The sequence below is a fragment of the Pectinophora gossypiella genome, chromosome 7 (genome assembly GCF_024362695.1).
Source record: "Pectinophora gossypiella chromosome 7, ilPecGoss1.1, whole genome shotgun sequence".
Classification (NCBI taxonomy): Eukaryota; Metazoa; Arthropoda; class Insecta; order Lepidoptera; family Gelechiidae; genus Pectinophora; species Pectinophora gossypiella.
This window is the reverse complement of record NC_065410.1, coordinates 3,688,840-3,710,043: the sequence shown is the minus strand read 5'-3', so window position 1 is coordinate 3,710,043 and position 21,204 is coordinate 3,688,840. Positions and strand designations below refer to the sequence as shown.

General features: G+C 39.4%; 2 protein-coding genes across 3 annotated transcripts in view; one reads left to right on the top strand and one right to left on the bottom strand.

Moving 5' to 3' along the window:
- LOC126368179 (polypeptide N-acetylgalactosaminyltransferase 2-like) overlaps positions 1 to 21,204 on the bottom strand; it is a 302,716-nt gene that overhangs the window by 11,654 nt on the left and 269,858 nt on the right. For both annotated transcript variants that reach the window (XM_050012070.1, XM_050012069.1), the window contains exons 4-5: positions 21,053 to 21,120; positions 17,294 to 17,481 (exon numbers count right to left, since the gene is read on the bottom strand). In XM_050012070.1, coding sequence (XP_049868027.1) covers positions 17,294 to 17,481; positions 21,053 to 21,120 — 256 coding nt within the window. The remainder of the gene's footprint in view (positions 1 to 17,293; positions 17,482 to 21,052; positions 21,121 to 21,204) is intronic.
- LOC126368190 (equilibrative nucleoside transporter 3) overlaps positions 1 to 21,204 on the top strand; it is a 418,002-nt gene that overhangs the window by 176,430 nt on the left and 220,368 nt on the right. The gene's annotated exons all lie outside the window — the stretch shown is intronic.

Sequence of the window (21,204 nt, the reverse complement as noted above, 5' to 3'; positions counted from 1 at the left end):
AATCGAACCCGGGACCTCTGGATCGTGAGCACATCGCTCAACCACTGGACCACAAAGGCCGTCGTATGTTATGTTTAAGTAATAGGTTAAGGCCACTTTCGCAAGTCCTGAAAATACCTTCGCCCATTCGCTCAAGCTTTTGACCTCTGGCCTTTATAATGACAGGTTCAGACCATAGGTTAATTAGCTTGGCACAGATAAGTCAGAAATTAATTCTGTTTAAAATGCTCATCTGTGTTTTTAAATTATGGCAGTAGAAAATAATTTATCACGCTCATAGACATCGCAGTTTCAAGTTTCAACCTGTCTATCTGTAATTCTGTAGAGTAATTAAAAATAATAAATTAGTATACTTAGAACACAATCATAATAACGGGTTTTTACCGCGTTTAAAGTAGGGATATGAGACTCCCAATATTTCGACATTGTTGCAAGTGCCATGATCACGGGATGGCTGATGAGATTGGAGTGGAGTAGGTAGATCCATAATTTTCTACGGGCAGACATATCTGTCTACCCTCTTTCTTTGCCGCTTGTTTATGTATTTGATATCGGAATGTTCGGAACCATCTGAACCCGTTATTATGTGTTTTAATTATGATAATAACCGCGTAAACTTAAAACAATGTATAGTATACTTAGATTTCTGGTAATGGCAAAAAAAGTATTAACAAATATAACATAAGCTCACGATACATCCCAATTGGGGTAGTCAGAGCGACATCCATTGCAAGATGAACTAAGTACCCACATCTTAACGAGCTTTTGTTAGACTAACAGGTGGTAAGACGTATCGCCGTCTATAATGGTGGCTCTGTAGTGAAAACTGCACTTGAAATAAATGAAACTGATTGGTGCAAGTTCGGTACCGGGGTTTGAACCGGCGCTCCCCGTTTGAGAAGCAAGCCGGTGTACCACACGACCACATTGGCAGTGAGTGACAGTGAAAGTATTTAAGGTAGGTAATGGCCCCGATTCCTGCAGACACTTCCTAATTTTACTTATTGGCACTTCACAAACATGAACATAAAGTCACAATTGAACGATAATTAGAATACAACAATATAACGAAAATAAGATGCAATTGACACGTAGATTACAGTTGAAGATAGTGGAAACGGCCACAGTTAAGCAATATAGATGTTACTCTTATCAAGGTCGCGGATATAATGCGTCAGAGCAGAATAAAGGGAATTGTAAAATGGAATGAGAATTTCGAAATTTAAATTAGTTGACGGGAAAAACGAGAGGCCAGTATGTGCAGAGTTTGCATGGGTGCTAATTCCTGTAAATACCATCTAATTTTATTTTAAGTTATACCTGTCATTTTCTTAGCCGCCGAAAAGAAAGGGACGGATGATTGACAGCTCTTAATTTTAGGAAGAATGAGTAAATGAATGAATAACCCGGGCAAATCAAAAAGGTATCTCGCTGGTATGCAAACCATTTGACGTGTGCTGTCAACATAATAATTATTACTTAAAATATTAGAAAAGAAACCTTCCATCATCACCTATCGACACATCTAACTTCTGTTCCATTATTCCTTATAAGTCGCGAGCTAGAATATTTTTAACTTTAAACTCGATTTTCTCAAAACTTGAATTTTGGACTTGTATTACTTTTCACCGACGGTACAGAATTGTGTCGGGTTATTGGCCAATGTGAAATTTTTAGACGGTTGTTTTAGATTTGTGCTTAAAATTGACGTGTGTTCCATAAATTTTATGCTTGTCGATTATCCGTCCCATTCCTTTTCCGCGGATAAGAAAATGACAGATATAACTTAAAATCAAATTAGATGGTATTTACAGGAATTAGCACCAATGCAAACTCTGCACATACTGGCCTCTCGTTTTTACCGTCAATCAATTTAAATTTCGAAATTCTCGATCCATTTTACAATTCCCTTTATTCTGCTCTGACGCATTATATTCGCGACATTGATAAGAGTAACATATATATTGCTTAACTGTGGCCGTTTCCACTATCTTCAACTGTAATCTACGTGTCAATTGCACCTTATTTTCGTTATATTACTGTATTCTAATTACCGTTCAATTGTGACTTTATGTTCATGTTTGTGAAGTGCCAATTACATTTTTTACAATAAACTGTTTACTGTTCGACTCCTGTCTTCATTTGTTTACTATTCTACCGGCACGTCAGGACTCCGGGCCCCCACCTCCAGTCCTCCACCCGTCACACCGCAGTATTAGCAGAATCTCCCTAACATTGTTAATGGTACCTTTATGTTTTCCAACTAAATATTACTGTGTGTATATTTTAATGTTGTAAATGTGTGTCGTAGGTTTTACCTAAATAAACTTTTTTATTATATTTTTTTATTTTTTGGTGCCGTTTCGGGCAACCATAAACATAAACATCCTACATACGTCGCATCGATGGACACAGGCCTCCCCTCAATCAATCGGAGGGGGCATGGAGTATGGGCAGCACGCTGGTCCACTGCGGTTTGGTGGGGCTATTTTACGGCTAATAACGTGCCCTCCGAAGCACGGAATCATCTTATTTTTTCGGATGATCAGGTGATTCAAGCTTGCAATGTCCTTACGAAACAAAGGACAGTCTCACAACGCTCTAATCACTATCTAGAGCACAGGCAACCACCAACTGAATTTTAACTTACTTTGATATGACTTAAAACTCGCTCTATCACCTTCTTGTACTTATTGTAAGGGAAGGACTAGTTTTAAACTAGTGTTTAAAACTGTCAAGTGTAAATTATTTTAAGTTTGTGACAGACAGAATTAACAACATTAGCTTGATAACATATACAATATAAGCACACGAGTATATATTGGGGTAGTCAGTGATACATCCATCTCAAGATAAACTAACCCACACCTCACTGAACTTTCTGTTAGACCATCGTGATAGGTGGTGAGCCGTATTGCCTTCTAGTAGCTTGATATTGGACCATTTATTGGTAAGGATTTAACGAGTATGAAAATATAACAAAAAAATACCAACACAGTGGCGAATGCCGTCTGACAAATCTATAATTAAGTTAGATACTGGTGCTAATTCCTGTAAATACCATCTAATTTTATTTTAAGTTATATCTGTCATTTTCTTATCCGCCGAAAAGGAAAGGGACGGGTAATCGACAAGCATAAAATTTATGGAACACACGTCAATTTTAAGCACAAATCTAAAACAACCGTCTAAAAATTCGCCCGGGTTATTCATTTATTTACTCATTCTTCCTAAAATTAAGAGCTGTCAATCATCCGTCCCTTTCCTTTTCGGCGGATAAGAAAATGACAGGTATAACTTAAAGTAAAATTAAGAGATGTCTGCAGGAATCGGGGCCACTTAAAATATTAAATTTAGCTTAAACTAAGTGTGTCTTCAATAATGACAAGGTTGCATCAAAATGTCAAGTCTTTCAAACAAGTTAGATTAAACTTAATTTTGATACCGGAAGATATTATTATTCTATGTTCACAAGAGTAATATTTCGAGGTATTGACGGTGTTTGAGAGGCAAGTGAAGTTTGTTGTTGACGTTATCTAAGTAAACAAATTAACTGAGTCTTGTCCAAACCATCTGTAAGTATGAACGTTCTTAATAAAATATTTACTTTGGTTGGTCTATCGAGACTTTTGGTTTTGGTTTCATACAAGACCATAAACCCGGCCCCAGGGGGACAGAGTAATTTTCTCTGCCCTCCATTAGAACAATTCCTCTTCGGCGTGTCCTTGCGGGGATGGGCGCCTCTTACTTCATTAGGCCGGAGTGAGATGGTGGCTGAGTTGGGATAGGGACCCAGACCTCCGCCTTGTAGTTCCGAGCGAAGAATAGGGCTACAGTACCCCCTGCCTGTCGTAAGAGGCGACTGAAAGGGGACACCGGAGACCGTGGGTGGTAAGGGCGAGGGCCCGAGCTGCTCCTCATACGGTCTCCGGGAGGGACGGCAATGTGACATGGCCTCACATTGCCGTAAAACTGGGATGGCGTAGGGGTGGGGACCTACCCCGGGACGCGCTTATAATAGCAAGCGCGAGGGAAGCACCGGTGCGTTCGTTAGAGATCCCGGAGCTTCCCGACATGCGCAGCAGAGGGCCATCGGAGGCGTTTTAGTCGGTAAGAATCCGACATAACCTCGTCACTCCCCCGGGTGGCGAGGTATCCATGAGGATTTCCCCTTCGTTACCAAAAAAAAAGGACCTAGACCTACGGGGTATAACGTAGAACTCTTTTTAACGTAGACCTCAATGGTTGCAGCGGCGGAGATGGGAGCCGTCGTTACGGCAATGCAGGACGGAAGAGGCGAGTCACAGGGACTGTAACCTGGAACCTGACAGAGGGCAGCAGTAACTGTCAATACTATTCACAGGCGGAGGACAGGAGTCTTAGTACGGCTTTGAAATAGACTACTCTGGGCGTCGTCATACTCGTGTGAGTACTGCGGGGCGGAAGGCAAGAGGAAACCACTGCCCTATTTTTCCCTAAATTAGTGATGGGTCTATCGAGAAGATTCACAATTCAGTAGGTACTTTAGGGTATTAAGGCCCAAAGTCCTTTTAAAATCCAAACCCCGTTGTTTAACTATTGTGTCTGGAATTTACAAACAAAATCCAAAGTGTATACAAAATTTCAGATTAATCGGTTGACAGGAAGAAGGTGAAATTTGAATTACTAAATTTGACCCAAGAATAAATAATAAAACAAACGGGGTGAGCTAAATAAAACCGTTTAATAATAAAAAGTGGTTGAAAAGATGGCAAAATTAGTCAAAGAAATATCCTAACATTGCTTTAAAAAGGCAAATAATTGTCACCAAAAACTCGCAACGATTCAATTTCGCGGAGACTGCAGACTTAAGGTCATTTTTTTTTCTTTTTTGACGTGACTTATTGTAGCTTTGCCGTTGATGGCATTAACTATTTGGCCGGACAAATGGGGAGCGCTGAAGGCTCTCACCCGGTAGCCTTAAGTTCCGATACAAAAGACCGGTAAAGAAAATGAAACAAAAATTACGGATCTCTTTTCGGCTTCCGCCAACATTTAAATTGGTACGTAGTATGTGTACCAACCAACTTTGCACCTTAACCCTAGTTAGATGTTCTGGTATTGCTTCCGACAACCTGTGTTGGCTTCTAGCCAGACTCTCCACCTGCAGTGCGCTAGACTCTTTCCGACTGATAAGAGGCTTGTAGTTCAAGTGGGATTATATGGAATGTTTAGAAATGTTATTTTTTTGGAAGATTTGGATTTACAGGTATAAGTTAGCCAGTAACGAACTGGATTTTCGTAAAGGTTGGCTCCGGAATCTCGATATTGATGAACTGAAATCGCTCACCGACTCAAATAGATAAATTGGATCTTACAGTGACAAGTTATATACATGACTGATTACTATACTTGGATGACTGGCACGTTGATCCATATTTTCGAGTTACTTACCTTTGAAAAATTACCACGATCGTCCTGTTCTTCGACTTTATAAGTTTGAATTAATGTTTTAATTTGGATCATTAGTAGATAATTGACATCACGTGGTATCCAGAATTTGTGCCACCTATTATTTGGGCCCTAAACCTCTGGCTACCCCTTCGGGAATTCAAACGTGCTATGTTTGTAAGTAGCTAAGCAATATAGCAGTTTCTTCTTATTTCTTTACTTCCATTACAAGACATGGGACAGTAAATACTTTAAAGCAATTTGGAGTGTGCCTATATTATATTAAATACGCTATTTATGTTATGTTGAAGTAAGCAACATTGACTCTGACTCTGACGCTCTCACTCTTACCAAGGCTCTGTCAAGGCCGTTTACAAAGACCTCAAATGCGAATGTCACGGGCCAAACCGGATCCCCAAGCACTGCAAGTTCTCAACAAATATACTTTGACCTCTTACGTTCAGACTCTGCATCAAATTACAAGGCCAAATCTAAGAGAATGGAGCAGAAACGTCATATGTCATGGGTCATGTTAAATTTGATGTTAATTCGATTGTGGATTTAAGTTATGCAATCGTTAATAATGCCAATATTATGTTGCCTGCTGTCATTGTGATGATTATTATTGTTGACTTGATGTGAGATTTTAACTCATAGAATATTCAATACGTATTTGTGCGCCAAGTTCATAGCAACAAATTTATTTGTTTGGTGTAAAAATAAAGCAGTTAAGTTATTAAAATAAAACTTAACTAAACTTAAAAGTACTTATTAAAAAAACAGATTACCATACTTGTTCTGACAGGAAAACTAAACTAAAAAATATTGACTGCATTTGAAGACAGCGAGTTGTTATTTTAATTGCCAATCGAAAAATATTTTTATTGTTTTAATAATAAGTTAACTACCTCATTTTGACACTGTCTAGACCAATTAGAATTGCATTACCATTGCCTAATTTAGATTATGCCCCCTGCTGGTGTTTAATGATAGAAAAAAAAGGCTGATTTCCGCTGAGTGTCTTTCTTTTTTAAAGAAAAATAATAGCAGCTTATTCCAGAATTGTTAAAGTTCTTTAGAAAAATGAACAGCATTTTAATATTTCACATCACTAATTTAAGAGCCACGCCCTTGTCGGTGTAGCATTCTCCAAAATTAGGGATGACGCAAAATACTTTGTAAATTTCTTGTGAAGGTACTTTATATCACGAGACGACAGACGATAGGAAATAATCCTTCTTTTTTTTGACGTGACTTATTATAGATTTGCCGCAGATGGCATTAACTACTTGGCCGGACAAATGGGGAGCGCTGAAGGCTCTCCGGTACAAAGTTTAAGGCCTGAGTTTTTACATGACGTAATATTAAATTATAAGGGTGAGGAGACAGTATGATGTTCCGTTTTGCGTCATTCTTCCGCTCTATCGCTTGAGTAATAGAATGATGATTTGAGTGACAGAAGACAGCGGAAACATGGAAGGACATGACGAAAGTGATAGGAAAGACAGGGAAAGGACAGGACTATTATGGGAAAGTCAATTAAGTTCTAACCAAAGAGTTTTCAACAAACTCAAGACGTTGCGAAAGCGCTTGCCCTGTCAAAGAGTTGTAGAAGTCATCGGAAGACAATTTGCAGCCAGGTCATGTTACTAAACATCCTAATGATGAATCTTATAGTGACAGTTTATTAGTACAGTCATGAGCAATATAATGTACCCACTTTAGGACTCTGTCGCACTAACATATTTGACATTTAGTGAGACTTACAGTTCAATTTGTCAAAAAAGTTAATGTGACATGGTACCAAAGTGTATATATATTAATGCTCGTGACCGTACAATCGGTAGATCCCTCATATACAGGTGTTAGTGACATCGTAACGAATACTGAGGTGGTTGATTCAGACCAAGATTCTGAGTTTATATCAAGTCCAATTTTCAGTCGTTAAATTCATGATTTTCTTGTGTTTTTTTTTTTTCAAATCTATACCTTTGCGATGGAAAATTTCACTTGATATTAACTGAAAATATTGAGCACACAGGAATAAAACAACTACTTACTGCATACTTTACTTTTTTGTATACTACTTACTCTGAATTGAGAAGTTATACACCTGTACGTTTTGGTAAAAAAAAATATGCCATCAGAATCTTCGCAGTATTTTCTTATAGACACCGTGAGTTACTGTCAGGTAGAAGAGTGATATACCACGGTTCAGTAGCGAACGAGGTTCTGTTACTCTTCTGCTTGAGTACACGCTTGAGTAATTGGCCGGTGGTCTGAGTCAGAGGAGGCAGGCAGGAAAAGTAGCAGTCCAGAATAAGAATAAGAATATTTCTAGCGTTAGGTGGTTTAGACTACATAGACTATAGATTAAAGAATCATACATAATAGATGAGGTGTCGAGTCAATTTTGTAAGAATAACATAACATAACAAACATAACAAATACTTTATCGCACAAACAGGAAAAAACAAGATACAAAACAAAAGAGAAATAGAATGAGTACAATAGGCGGCCTTATTGCTAAGTAGCAATCTCTTCCAGGCAACCTTTAAGTACCTGTAAAAATATCTATTCTCAAATTTCTTACACGCTGCCTCTTATACCTTACACTTCTTGCACTCATAAGTGCATTTAGGTATCAACTTCCACGTAATGCAAGACACTTTGAAAGCAAATCGCCTTCGCAACTTATCTGAGACGCGACTTAGATTGTGACACTATCCAGAGGAGATTGCCTGTAATTCTATTTTATAATCTGTTGAGATGCATCCGTAATAATTCAAGGTGAAAATCGAACGGCGCTTCTAGATGAGCGTAGTTGAATTATATTTTGTATCTATGTTGTGAAATCGATTACAGTATAAATATAAATAATTCTGGTACAGTCACGAGCATTAATATGTATACACTTTGGTACCATGTCACATTAACTTTTTTGACAAATTGAACTGTAAGTCTCACTAAATGTCAAATATGTTAGTGCGACAGAGTCCTAAAGTGGGTACATTATATTGCTCATGACTGTACTTCTAGTTTTACACGTAGCATTGTAATTGCTTTGTTTGTAGGTACTACTGTTCAGTTTGCTTCTCAAACAGAGAGCGCCGGTTCCCTAGTATCGGATTTTCACCAATGAGTTATTTATTAGCTTATTTGAAGTGCAGTATTCACTAACACAGTTGGCTCGACCATTATAGACGGCGATACGGCTCACCACCCATCATGTTGGTCTAGAAAGTTCAGTGAGGTGTGGTTACTTAGTTCATGTTGCAATGGATGTATTATCTCTGACAATCTCTTTGAGATATATTCGTGTGCTTATGTTATGCAAGTACTTATCTTCGTGATGATTTTTTTAGTTTTGAGGCCTGCCCACTTAGCTGCATGTATTTTTTGACCTCTAAAGCAAAGAGGACAAATTAAATGAAAGCTGCTAAATGGTCACGAACAGCTGACCGCTTTAGACTGTGGCTTTCAGTCAAATTATAAATTGCTACAGTAAATGTATCGTTGATGTTACACGCTTAATAAAACGGTTAATTTAAATCGCTTGTTTTTTTGTAGGACAATCGTGCAACCCACGATAAATTGCAAGCAAAAACAAGTGTGTTTTTCTATAATAATAAAAAGGCTGTAGATGTACCTATTTCTGTCAATAGCTGTAACTGATTTAATTGTTTTGCAAAATTGGTGTAAACAACAAACAGTTTTTGTAAACAGTCGATTACTTATTGAAAGTTGTACCTGAAAAATGGTAGTAGTAGTTACTATTAGTAGTAGTAATAGTATTCTTTAACTTTGGGATTAAGTCTATTAAAAATACTATAATTATTTGAATATACGCACTGTTTTACTAAAAATAAGATCTTACAGAAAGACTTAGAAGGAAGTACATTATACATTGTTTTAAGTTTACGCGGTTATTATCATAATTAAAGCACATAAAAACGGGTTCTTACCGCGTTTAAGTGGGGATATGAGACTCCCGATATTTCGCCACTGTAAAAAGCGAAAAAAAAAAATATGGATCTACCTACTCCACTCCAATCTCATCTTATGTGCTTTAATTAGGAAGTACATTGAGCAAATTGGAGATGTCCTTAGGAAAGGTTTAGTACGATCTACTCGGAACCGGCGTGCGTGTATGAAACGATTGATGCATGTGGCAAGCAAGAGAAGTGCGTCAGGATCGAATCAAATGGAATTCCACAGTCTCTGCTTACTCCGGTGGGAAATAGGCGTAAGTATATTTATGAATGATTATGATTAAAAAATGTTTAAGTTCTGACTCAGCGTTACGATGTTATCGTTAACAGAAATAACCAAATTAAAAGAGTGAAAAATCTGGTATTATCTATTGACCATAATGCATCCATGATGTTCTGGGAGTGCATAAAAACATAGAACACGTTTAGCTGCTTGTCTACCCGAGCATGTCGTAAAAATCGACAGAGGGATTATGTCCTTTCTGAGATGATGGACAATTGTCATGGGCGATATGCTGATTCCTTGTTACAAGGTTCAAAATATACATCCATCTTAACAATGACTGCAAGTTGTCTTTGATTAATTGTGGCTCTGTCCACCCCATTAGGGATAACAGGCGTGAGCGCAGACCACTGCATATCAAATAAACTCCATCATAGAAACATAACTCAGATGCTGGACGTTTTAAAGAAATTTCAGGTCAAGAGTACCAAGGTACTCTAAACCAGCGAGCACGTATGAAGTCTTTGATGAGACTGGAGTCAGCGAAAGTGGTGAATCAGGATTGTAATAAGTAGAATTCTGTGGTGTCTGCCTACCCCAACGGAAAATAGGAGCTTATGTGTCCATGTAGTATCACAAACCACAATTGACTGTTGCATAAGTAAGTTGAATAGATTTGCATCTAACGATTCTCGATAATTCAAATTACATTAATTCTAGTTATTGCTATGTAACCTAACTACCTATATTATATAAGTAGATATTACATTATGATGAACTATAGTGTTACTATAGTTAGTTTTAGTGTGTGTGTGTGTGTGTGCGCGCAGTGGTGTATGTGTGTGCGTGTGTGCGTGCGTGCGTGCGTGCGTGCGTGTGTGTGTGGTATTAGAATCTAATAATACACCACTGAGCGTTCTTCGTTTGAGTGGGTGGTGGTACCAATCGACCCTGGTGTCAGACTTTTTAGTAAGTCGCCGAAGAACTTGATTTATGTAACATGACATGACTCATGTAACGACTACTTACTTACATCAGTCAATGTTCGAAGCGTTCTAAACTTTATAACACTCACAAACTATCACAGAGAAGCATTTTACAGATCATTTAGCACCTAATTTGGCATTAATGCCGATTTACAACCCATTTCTGGTAATGACTCAATCAAACGCGCATCATTACCTTTCATCGTTCACAATGTTTCGTCATTATAGATCATCGCTATTCCATCAAATGGTGATTTAGTCATCGCACACGCAATGGTACTCGCTGTTAAATTGTAGTGAAGGGGTCAGGTCTATATTGTACGTCATTTTATATAATGAAAAGTAAGAGTAAAATCTCCTTTGTTGGTTTGTCGTGGGTGGTTAAAGCGATGATGGTGATGAAGATTGATTCTTTTGTCCCATTTAGAATTGGCCTATTTTGTGATTTAAAGAGATTTTGTATTGTGTTGTAATTATGTAGCTACTGTGGTCCTGTGGTTTAAAAACCACTGTGACCTGCTGGACAATTTCAAACGAGAAGCGCCGGTCCAGGCCTTGTACAAATGTACCTCTGACTACCCCAATTGGGATATAGTCGTAAGCTTATGTTATTTATCAATTTCTTATCAAAGTAAACTGATGACGTCATTTCACCTTTCATACATAGTCACAAGTACGGTCACGAGCATTAATATGTATACACTTTGGTACCATGTCACATTAACTTTTTTGACAAAAACTGTCTCACTAAATGTCAAATATGTTAGTGCGACAGAGTCCTAAAGTGGGTACATTATATTGCTCATGACTGTACATACTGCATTCATAAATGAATGGATCAATGTCTTGGATCGCACAAGTGTCCACTTTAAAAGGCAAGGGTCATTGGATAAGAGTGCTTGTGGGTTTTGGACTCAGTGTTGAATAACACAACCTGTCAAAATGTTAAACGTACGGTCAAGGTTCGTTCCATAAGTGGAATTGATTGATTTACTGTTTTAGTTGTCTTAAAGCTTCGGCAGACCCCGGACACTTCATACAAAATACCGCGTTTTACACAGACACTACACATTGACGTTGACGCGTATCTGTGTGTGTGACGTTTGACGCCTACGATTGAAGACTAAAGTAAGACCGAGGGGGTGAGGTAAAGACTAAAAAACTAAGCTAAGGGTAAAAACTAAGCTCAGCCGCTGGTGGGGAGCGGAAAGTTGCCGTTCTATACGTAGCATTGTTCCTTATTCTATGGCTTCGGCACAGCAAGAGCCGGGCAGTTTCAACGTGGATCCGCGTTACAACCACGTTCAGTTCAGTTATCATTTCTCTCACAACTTTGTGTTACCCTACGCCTCTAGAAGATGAGCGAATAACTATGATTATGCTATTAAGTTACATCGGTGCCGAGCAAGATTTACCTCCCCCCGTCGGGTCTCACTTTAGTCTAAATAAATGCCCTTATGGAGTAAGACAGCCTTTAAGGAGTAAGGGAGTTTGCTCGGTTTGTCTGTCTCACTACACGTTTGTCTGTCTCACTTACACGTTTGTCTGTTTCACTTACACGTTTGTTTGTCTCACTTACACGTTTGTCTGTCTCACTTACACGTTTGTCTGTCTCACTTACACGTTAACCGGCTCACGGTAAGATTAAGATGTTTGTATGGAGTGTCGGCGCTATAATGGCAGGTTCCATTTGACCGCCATCTTTTTTGTCCAAATCTAGATAAATTAGGCAATTCTTTTTGCTGCCCTAAGAGAGGGCCTTTGTTTTTCTTGGCGTAATATTTTCAAATCCCAAGTGTCATAAAAGTTTTTTTTTAGCACAAAACGGGTTGGAATTTAGCTCCAAAAAGTTGCAATTACAAAATACTTGTCACGTAATAAATAAAAAAGTATTAGCATTGATCGAATATTGATAATAATGATTCTCCTATTCAAATTTCCTCGGCCATTCACTCCTCCCTTCTCATTTACCTTCGTCGAAACTTTTTTGTACAAGGCCACTGACCTTTCATATCATGTTTGGAAAGACGAACACCTGAATACATCAGCATAACGACGAAACATTTTTACACAATAATCCCTTAACACGGTTAGAACCTTTTGACAAATTACTGAGCATGACCCAAGCTGTCTAAACCTCAAATGGAAGGGTTATGAAACCATGCACCACATACTAAAAGTCCATTTTGATTAATTTTTTTAGGTTGGTAATATTGTAGGTACCTACTTGTCTACTTTACGTCTTATTGTGAGCTTATCATGGGATACTAAGCAGGCGCGCGGCGCTCTTGAATGAAACCATTGATTTGGAGGAAGCAAGAATTGAAATTAGATGTATTATCGCTGTCCTTTGTTTGGTAAGGACTTTTCAGGCTTGAATCACCTGATTGTCCGAAAAAGTAAGATGACTCCGTGCTTCGGAGGGCACGTGAAGCCGTTGGTCCCGGCTATTAGCCGTAAAAACACCTCCACCAACCCGCATTTGAACAGCGTGGTGGAGTATGTTCCATACCCCCTCCGGTGGATTGAGGGGAGGCCTGTGCCCAGCAGTGGGACGTATACAGGCTATTTTTGTTTTTTTTTTTTATCGTTTTTGCGGGGCTGGAAGCGAGTATTTATTAAACAAAAAAAAAACGTTAATGCAATATGCTGTTGTTGTAAAAATAAATAAAAGAAATTAAAACTATTTATTAGGTACCCAGCTTATGTCATGACCTATGCACAGCGTAAACAGAAATTGTCGATTGCTGTTATATTTAACTTATTTACGAGCTGATTGTCTGGGAGAGGCATTTATCCGATAGTATTATTGCAACAGAATACCTAGAGCTAGACCGAAAGATAAGGCAAAGGCCACACGACGCGTTGTGGTTCGTTGCGACGCGACGCGTGGTTAAACTGTGATGCTTTATCGTAGTCTTCTCTATGTTCGGATTTATCACGAAAACTACTGGTTTTAGTTACAATCAATCATAACGTCATCATCATCATCAATTTAAGAGCCACGCTCTTGTCAGTGCACCATTTTCCATGCTACTTTTTAAGGAAAAATAGGGCAGTGGTTTCCCTCTTGCCTTCCGCCCAGCAGTACTCTGTCTAACGCAAGTAGGATGGCGCCCAGAGTAGTTTATTACAAAGCCATACTAGGAGTCCTGTCCTCCGCCTCTGAATAGTACTGACAGTTACTGCTGCCCTCTGTCAGGTTCCAGGTTACAGTTCCTGTGACTCATAACAACGACCGCATTTTCCAAAAAAGACTTTGGGGTAGAAATTATACTCGGACTCGAGTCGCTAGTTCGAATCTGCACAACAGGATGACACCATGACCATGACGGGATGTCATCCCGTGATCATGGAAATTGCAACAGTGTTGAAATATCGGGACTCTCATATCCATGATTTTAACGCGGTAAGAACCTGGTATTATGTGTTTTAATTATAATAATGACCGCGTAAACCTGAAACAATGAATGGATTGCAACAGTTTGCCGTCGTCTGTGTTTCTAAAACATTACAATGTTGGATTTTTCAAAGAATGAAAAGGTATTTGCTAGCTGAGCGTGTTTCACCTTAAGCCACATTTTCACACTTACCAACAACTGTGCTCTAACGCGAAATTTTAGTGGAATAAATTAATCAATGCGTTGCGACGGCACCGACCGTGTGGCCTCTCTCTTAGATAAGTCGTGGGCACGTTCGCAACAGACACGATTGTCTCCTTGACATTATGATACAGAACACGTTTCAAGTGGAAATGTCTCGGCCTATCCCGTTCATACAATATATTGCAAGTTCAATTTCGGATTCAGGGCGGAGACGGAGAAAACTAGTTTCGGATTATAGGTACTTTAGTCGGATAATAGTCAATTATTGGGTGATGCTCAAAGGTCCAAACTTCAGGTCTGCCAGCGAGCAATGGAACGCAGCATGTTGGGTGTGAAACGGACTGATCGTGTCAAAAACACCGTGCTGCGTTCTAAGACTCAAATTGCGGACGTGGTCCACGCAGGCGCCAAATTGAAGTGGGATTGGGCAGGTCACGTCTGTCGGATGCCTAACGACCTGTGGGCTAAGATCACCACAGAATGGTCTCCGAATAGAGACAGACGCAGGCGCGTCAGACCGAGGCGGAGATGGCGCGACGACTTGGATGCTTTCCTGGAAGGCTGGCCGGAGGAAGCACTGGAGAGAGAGTTCTGGAAGCAATGGAGGGAGGCCTTTGCCCAACACTTTAGGCTAGATAAGATAAGATAAGAAGTTTTTATATTATTCTCTATATTATTCTCCATTCTCCATATGGACACCATAGTGGCGCAACCTGTTGACTGCAGAATAATTGCAGTTGTATAAAAGTAGAAGTACCTCATGCACCTAGCGTTATCCCGTTTAAACCGGGATCCGCTTACTTAAGCTGAAGATTTGACAGGTCCAGTTTTTTACAGAAGCGACTGCCTGTCTGACCTTCTAACCCGTGAAGGGAAAACCAGGCCAATACAGGTTAGGTCAGGTACCTCTGATACGAATAATTATCTCGGGTATGTTGGGTTCCCTCACTGTATTTTCCTTCACCGTTGAGTACGTGATAATCATTGATATAGTGATAATCATAGGACTGCGACCTCAAAATGAGAGTCAAGCATTGTCCAACTGAGCCACCACGGCTCCCCGAAAATACAAAATACGAAATGTATCTTACACTATATAACATAGATAACATAAACTCACGCCCGTAATCCCTAATGGGGTGGGCAGGGCAAGTAATCAACGACAACTTGCAGCCACTGTTGATACGATGTCGTAAGCTGGATATGATGAACCTTATGGTGATAAGGGATCAGCTTACGCCCATAACATTAGTCCATCATGTTAGAGGACACAATCCCTCTGTCAGAATTTAAGACATGCCCGGGAAGACAAGCAGCTGAACGTGTTCTATGTTTTTTATTTGCTCCTAGAGCAGCATAGAAGCAACTTACACTATATCTTGTTATAAAAAATGTGTTCAGAGATTAGTAAGGTGGCAACATCGAATCTTCGCTCGTCCCACTTACTTCACCTTAATCTTATTAAGGTTCTTTATCAAAACATCTTACGTAACAAGCACATCACATATTGGATCTCAAACCTTTCGCCAAGCGTTTAGCATTTAAATTAAATAATTCTACACGTTATTTGATTAACAGGAGGCGTAATGATAAACGATCTGTGAGAATTAACATACTAACATTATGTTAATGGTTCGGGGCTGTCGTATCTTGTTTGTGGATAGTAGCGACGTGAATAGGAATTATGCGCTTGAGTAAGTGAGGGTAGAGAGCATACATAACATACATAAACAGCCTATATACGTCCCACTGCTGGGCACAAGCCTCCCCTCAATCAACCGGAGGGGGTATGGAGCATACTCCACCACGCTGCTCCAATGCGGGCTGGTGGAGGTGTTTTTACTGCTAATAGCCGGGACCAACGGCTTAACGTGCCCTCCGAAGCACGGAATCATCTTACTTTTTCGGACAATCAGGTGATTCAAGCCTGAAAATTCCTTACCAAACAAAGAACAGTATCACAAAGTGATTTCGACAATATCCCCATCGGGAATCGAACCCGGACCTCCAGATCGTGAGCCGTGGAGTATGCACCATACCCCCTCCGGTTGATGGAAGGGAGACCTGTGCCTAGCAGTGGAACGTATTGGACAGGTTGTTTATGTTTTTTATTTGCTACATTATTACTTCCAAACTGGAGTTATAGTTACAAAATGTTAATAACGACCCATTGTTAGTTTACACGAGATTAAGTAACCGACAATGTAAGCATCTTCACATTTATAATCTTAAAGACTATCTCGAGCCTGTGGTTACGATCGCAAATGGTCTGCGTTTTGAGGTCAATAAAAGTGTGTCTTTACAGATTCAGTCTACATGAACGACTGTTGGTTGAAGTTTCAAAACATATTGATAGTGCTTATGAAAGTTTAAATAGGTAAGCATACAACAACTGACGATTTTAAGTCCTGTTACGTTTTAGAGCTGTGGTTGCCCAGTTGGTAGAACGCTTGCCTCTCACTTTGAGGTCGCAAGTTCGAATCCAGCTCAGGCCTATCATCATCTCCCTAGCATTGTCCCGTTTTTCACAGGGTCCACTTACCTAACCTGAAGATTTGACAGATTGACAGACTGATTTTTTACAGAAGCGACTGCCTGTCTGATCTCCCAACCCGCCAAGGGAAAACCAGCCCAATACTGATTAGGTCACATACCTCCGAAAATGCATCGCGGGAATGTGGATTTCCTCACGATGTGTTTCTTCACCGCTGACCATGTGATAGTAATTTATCATCTAAACGTGAATTCGGAAACAAATTCGACATTACATTGGTTTAGTCAAAGTGAGAGGCAAGCGTTCTACCAACTGGGCTACCACAGCCCCACACCGCTACCGTTCTAACGTATTATTATATTGTTCTTAATTCCCCAGGAAATACTTGCCTGCCCTTCCTGCTGCGACTACTGCATCTGTAAGCACCTACTGCGTAAGCGAGAGCGAGATTTGGCCCACCTATCCAGGTGCATTCGGCCAACATGGCCGACCCAATTCCACTTCATCTTCCTCCGTCTTCTTCTCAAACCAAAACTAAAATAATACTTTACAAAATGACATACCTCTTTAATCCTCTGCAGGAGCGGCTCGAGCCAGTGCACGTTGCACTCCACGTGTGAGTCCAGGAAGGTCAGTACCGGGGCAGATGCTGCATCAGCTCCTCGCACCCTGGACCGCATCAGACCCTCGCGCTTGTTGTTTCGGATCACCTTCACTTTGCGGATGGAACGTAACGCCGCGCCGTCGTCCGCTGCAGGAAAGATACATTGGGGTTATACGAGTATCACACTTATAATTCAAAACCCTTGATAGTTCTGTTTGGAGAACGCATAGCTATCGCATTGTAACGGGTTCGAATTGCGGCACGGGCTGTAAACAACTGAATTCGGCTTTATGAGTTTGAATTCCTGTTTGGATGATAGATATTTGATATGGTATCACGTGTTTTCCAGAATCTGTGCCCGGTTAATGGCAATATGCCCCCTAATACGTGGGCCATGACTCCGGCAGTCATCCCGTGATCATGGCACTAGTAACAGTGTTGAAATATCGGGTGTCTCATATCCTTGATTTAACGCGGTAAGAACCCGGTATTATGTGTTTTAAACTGTATGAAACATTTATTATAATTCAAATTCAAAAATATCTTTATTCAGTAGGTAAAATAGTTACACTTAGAATCGTCAATTTTTACATAACGAACGTCTCGTCTGCCTAAAACTACTGCAGCTTCTGACAACCTGTATAGCCGGGGAAAAGATGCTGCAAGAAAAACCTCGGCACAGGGCCCTAGACGTTCTTTAAAAAAATAAATAAAGACAAAAAAAAATTGAGCAATTATTATTTTTATTTTATTATTTTTATATTGTGATAAAATTGAGCAATTTAGCTGCCTAATATCAGTTCTCAGACAGTTAATCCCATGCATTCATATCTTCTAAATAATCACCAACTTTATAATAACCTTTTTTGTAAAGTTTTCATTTAACTACTGGCTTAAAACAGTTGAAAGGCAAATTCTGATAAATACATTGTCCCTTAAAAGATTTAGTAATCTTATGTAATCAACTGACTTGTAAAGCTCAAGCTCTGTTATTATATTCCATTCTGTGTGCATTTAGCTTAATGGGATACACACCCCAATGCGTCTAAAGCTATTTGACATTAAAGGGCTATTGTCTGAAGTAGTTCACTTGATCTTAACTTTGTACGGCATGAACTTATGTTGCGAAAGATCCTTCGGGAGATAACAGTGCCTTGTATGCACTTATTGAGTCAATTGTGGTTCCAATCTAGATAAGCTTGTAGCCAACATTCCTGCTCGTACAAGTAGGGGTTTAAGTTACTTCCTCGAGGAGAGATTAGCGGATTGATGTTCAACGAATAGAGTGGGAACATTGTAAGCTATTGGGTGAATATCAAAACGAACAATTTTACGTGTCCGTGTTGAGAATCAAGGTATAAAAAGATGCGATTATTCTATTTTTTTTTATGTTTACTACAGCCTACATGGTCTAGTGGTTAGAGCGTCAGGCTCACGATCTGGAGGTCCGGGTTCGATTCCCGATGGGGATATGGTCGAAATCACTTTGTGAGACTGTCCTTTGTTTGGTAAGGACTTTTCAGGCTTGAATCACCTGATTGTCTGAAAAAGTAAGATGATTCCGTGCTTCGGAGGGCACGTTAAGCTGTTGGTCCCGGCTATTAGCCGTAAAAACACCTTCACCAACCCGCAGTGGAGCAGCGTGGTGGAGTATGCTCCATATCCCCTCCGGTTGATTGAGGGGAGGCCTGTGCCCAGCAGTGGGACGTATATAGGCTGTTTACGTATGTTTACTACAGCACCGTGATTGTGTTAGGGCAATTTTTTTTTTGTTTAATTTGTATAAATAATAAGAAATATTTTTTTCGTCTCGAAATTCGAGAGAGTGGCCTGTCCCAACTCCATTTTTTTATATAATTTCGATGGTGGTCGATTTTTTTTTTTTGGTGGTTCAACTTTAATATCTCGAAAAATAATCAAGATATTCTTAGGAATCTTGCAGTTACTCGTAGCTAAAACTATTCTTTTTCATATATGAACCCAATTATTCACGAAAACATGATATGAAAATTCGCCACCAAAATTGAAAAAAATCAGCACTTGTTGATATTCACCCTATTACGAGTATAGTCGTGTCTCTATATCCACCAACTCCTATTTGCTAACATAATATCACGGGGTAAGCAGAGACTATGGAATTCCATTTGCTTCGATCCTGACACACTTCTCTTGCTCGACGTTCATCAATCGTTTCATACTCGCACGCCGGTTCGGAATAGATCGTATTAGCAGCTCGCGACACCAAACACTTCAGAACCATCGGTCATTGACCTCACAATCCACACGATAGAAGAAGCTTAAGAGGAATACTGTAACATCAAACAAGAGCTTAATCGTATTTACTCTCCCTAAGCGATCAATCCCGAATCCCCATTGGTTTATCTTCGTTACTCGATCCTGATTTCGCGCCAAGATACAATCGAAGGTTCGTTTTTTGACAGTTTTTGGTAATCAATTCTACTAACAACATACATACATAAACTCACGCCTATTTCTCACTGGGTGTTTAAAACCTCGAGGTCCGAAGCGCCTGATCAATTATTCGTAGCAATAGATATTTTACCAAGCAATAGATATTGTTGCAACCTTCACTTATTACATTATGTACTACTCTGAATAGACGCTAATAGAATAGAAATAGTTTATTATAAAAGAAAGCCACACATACAAAAAAAAAACAACAAAATCATATCAAATTTCCACTAAAACAATTATAAAAAAGCAAGACGGATGTTTGTCGAAATGATCATAAGGTAGTGGTGGAGGTCCTGAGATAAAAGGGCCTCACTCAGCACAAGTCGCGGCGTGAACCACGACGCTGATATTATGTGGACCTTGTTGGGTGACGCACGAACATCGTGTTCCATAAACATAACCGAAACCTTTGCTTTTCTTATAAAAAATCCTGTGATTAGTTCAATACACCGGGGTAAGCAGATACTACGAAATGCATTTGTTTCGATCGTGACATACTTCTCTTGCTTCTTCCGCATTCAACAACTTAACAACAATTCGGCTAACAAAAGTCAACGAATCTAAGAAAAAAAAAAAGATTTATTCCTATAATAATCTGTTTTCCTTGCTCTCCACTAGTGACACAACACCTTATTCCAACACACGAAGGCAAAGCTTTGCAACAGTTGGTAAAGTAAGCATACACCATTTATGTAATTAACAATGTTACCAAGTGAAATGAACTGTGGTTATCCCATTGTCTTTTACACAATTTATGAGAAAACTTTTATAGCGATTTAGAAAATGATACGAAAAAACGACAAACGTAAATTGACTTGTCTGTTACTTTTCTTGTTTGAATAACTTGTGAACTTGCGTTGCGAATACAATGCTCAGGAATTTGCCTCATTTATTATTATGTTATTATAGTGCATGATAGCATTTCACTTTGTAAAAAGTGAATATACTGGATGCAATATTTTCGTTATTACTTCTGTATAGAGGATTTGGCAAGTCGGCAAAGTGCCTCCACCAACCGGCATTGGAGCAGCGTGGTGAAGTATGCTCTATACCCCTCCGGTTGATTGAGGGGAGGCCTGTGCCCAACAGTGGGACGTATATAGGCTGTTTATGTATGTATGTAAAGTGCATGATAGCATTTCACTTTGTAAAAACTGATGCAATATTTTCGTTATTACTACTGTATAGAGGCTTTGGCAGAGAAGATTATAAATTGTGTGATTGTGAATTATATAATACTTACGATTGTCACTGAAGTCGTCGACTAAAATAATCTCCTTGATTAAATGCTCAGGGCTTCTGTTCAGGACGCTGTAAAAAAAGATAAGTGTATGTGTATAGTTATAAGTGTAAAACATTTATTTTTTGTCTCTTCCCGCCAACCTCTTTTAATCA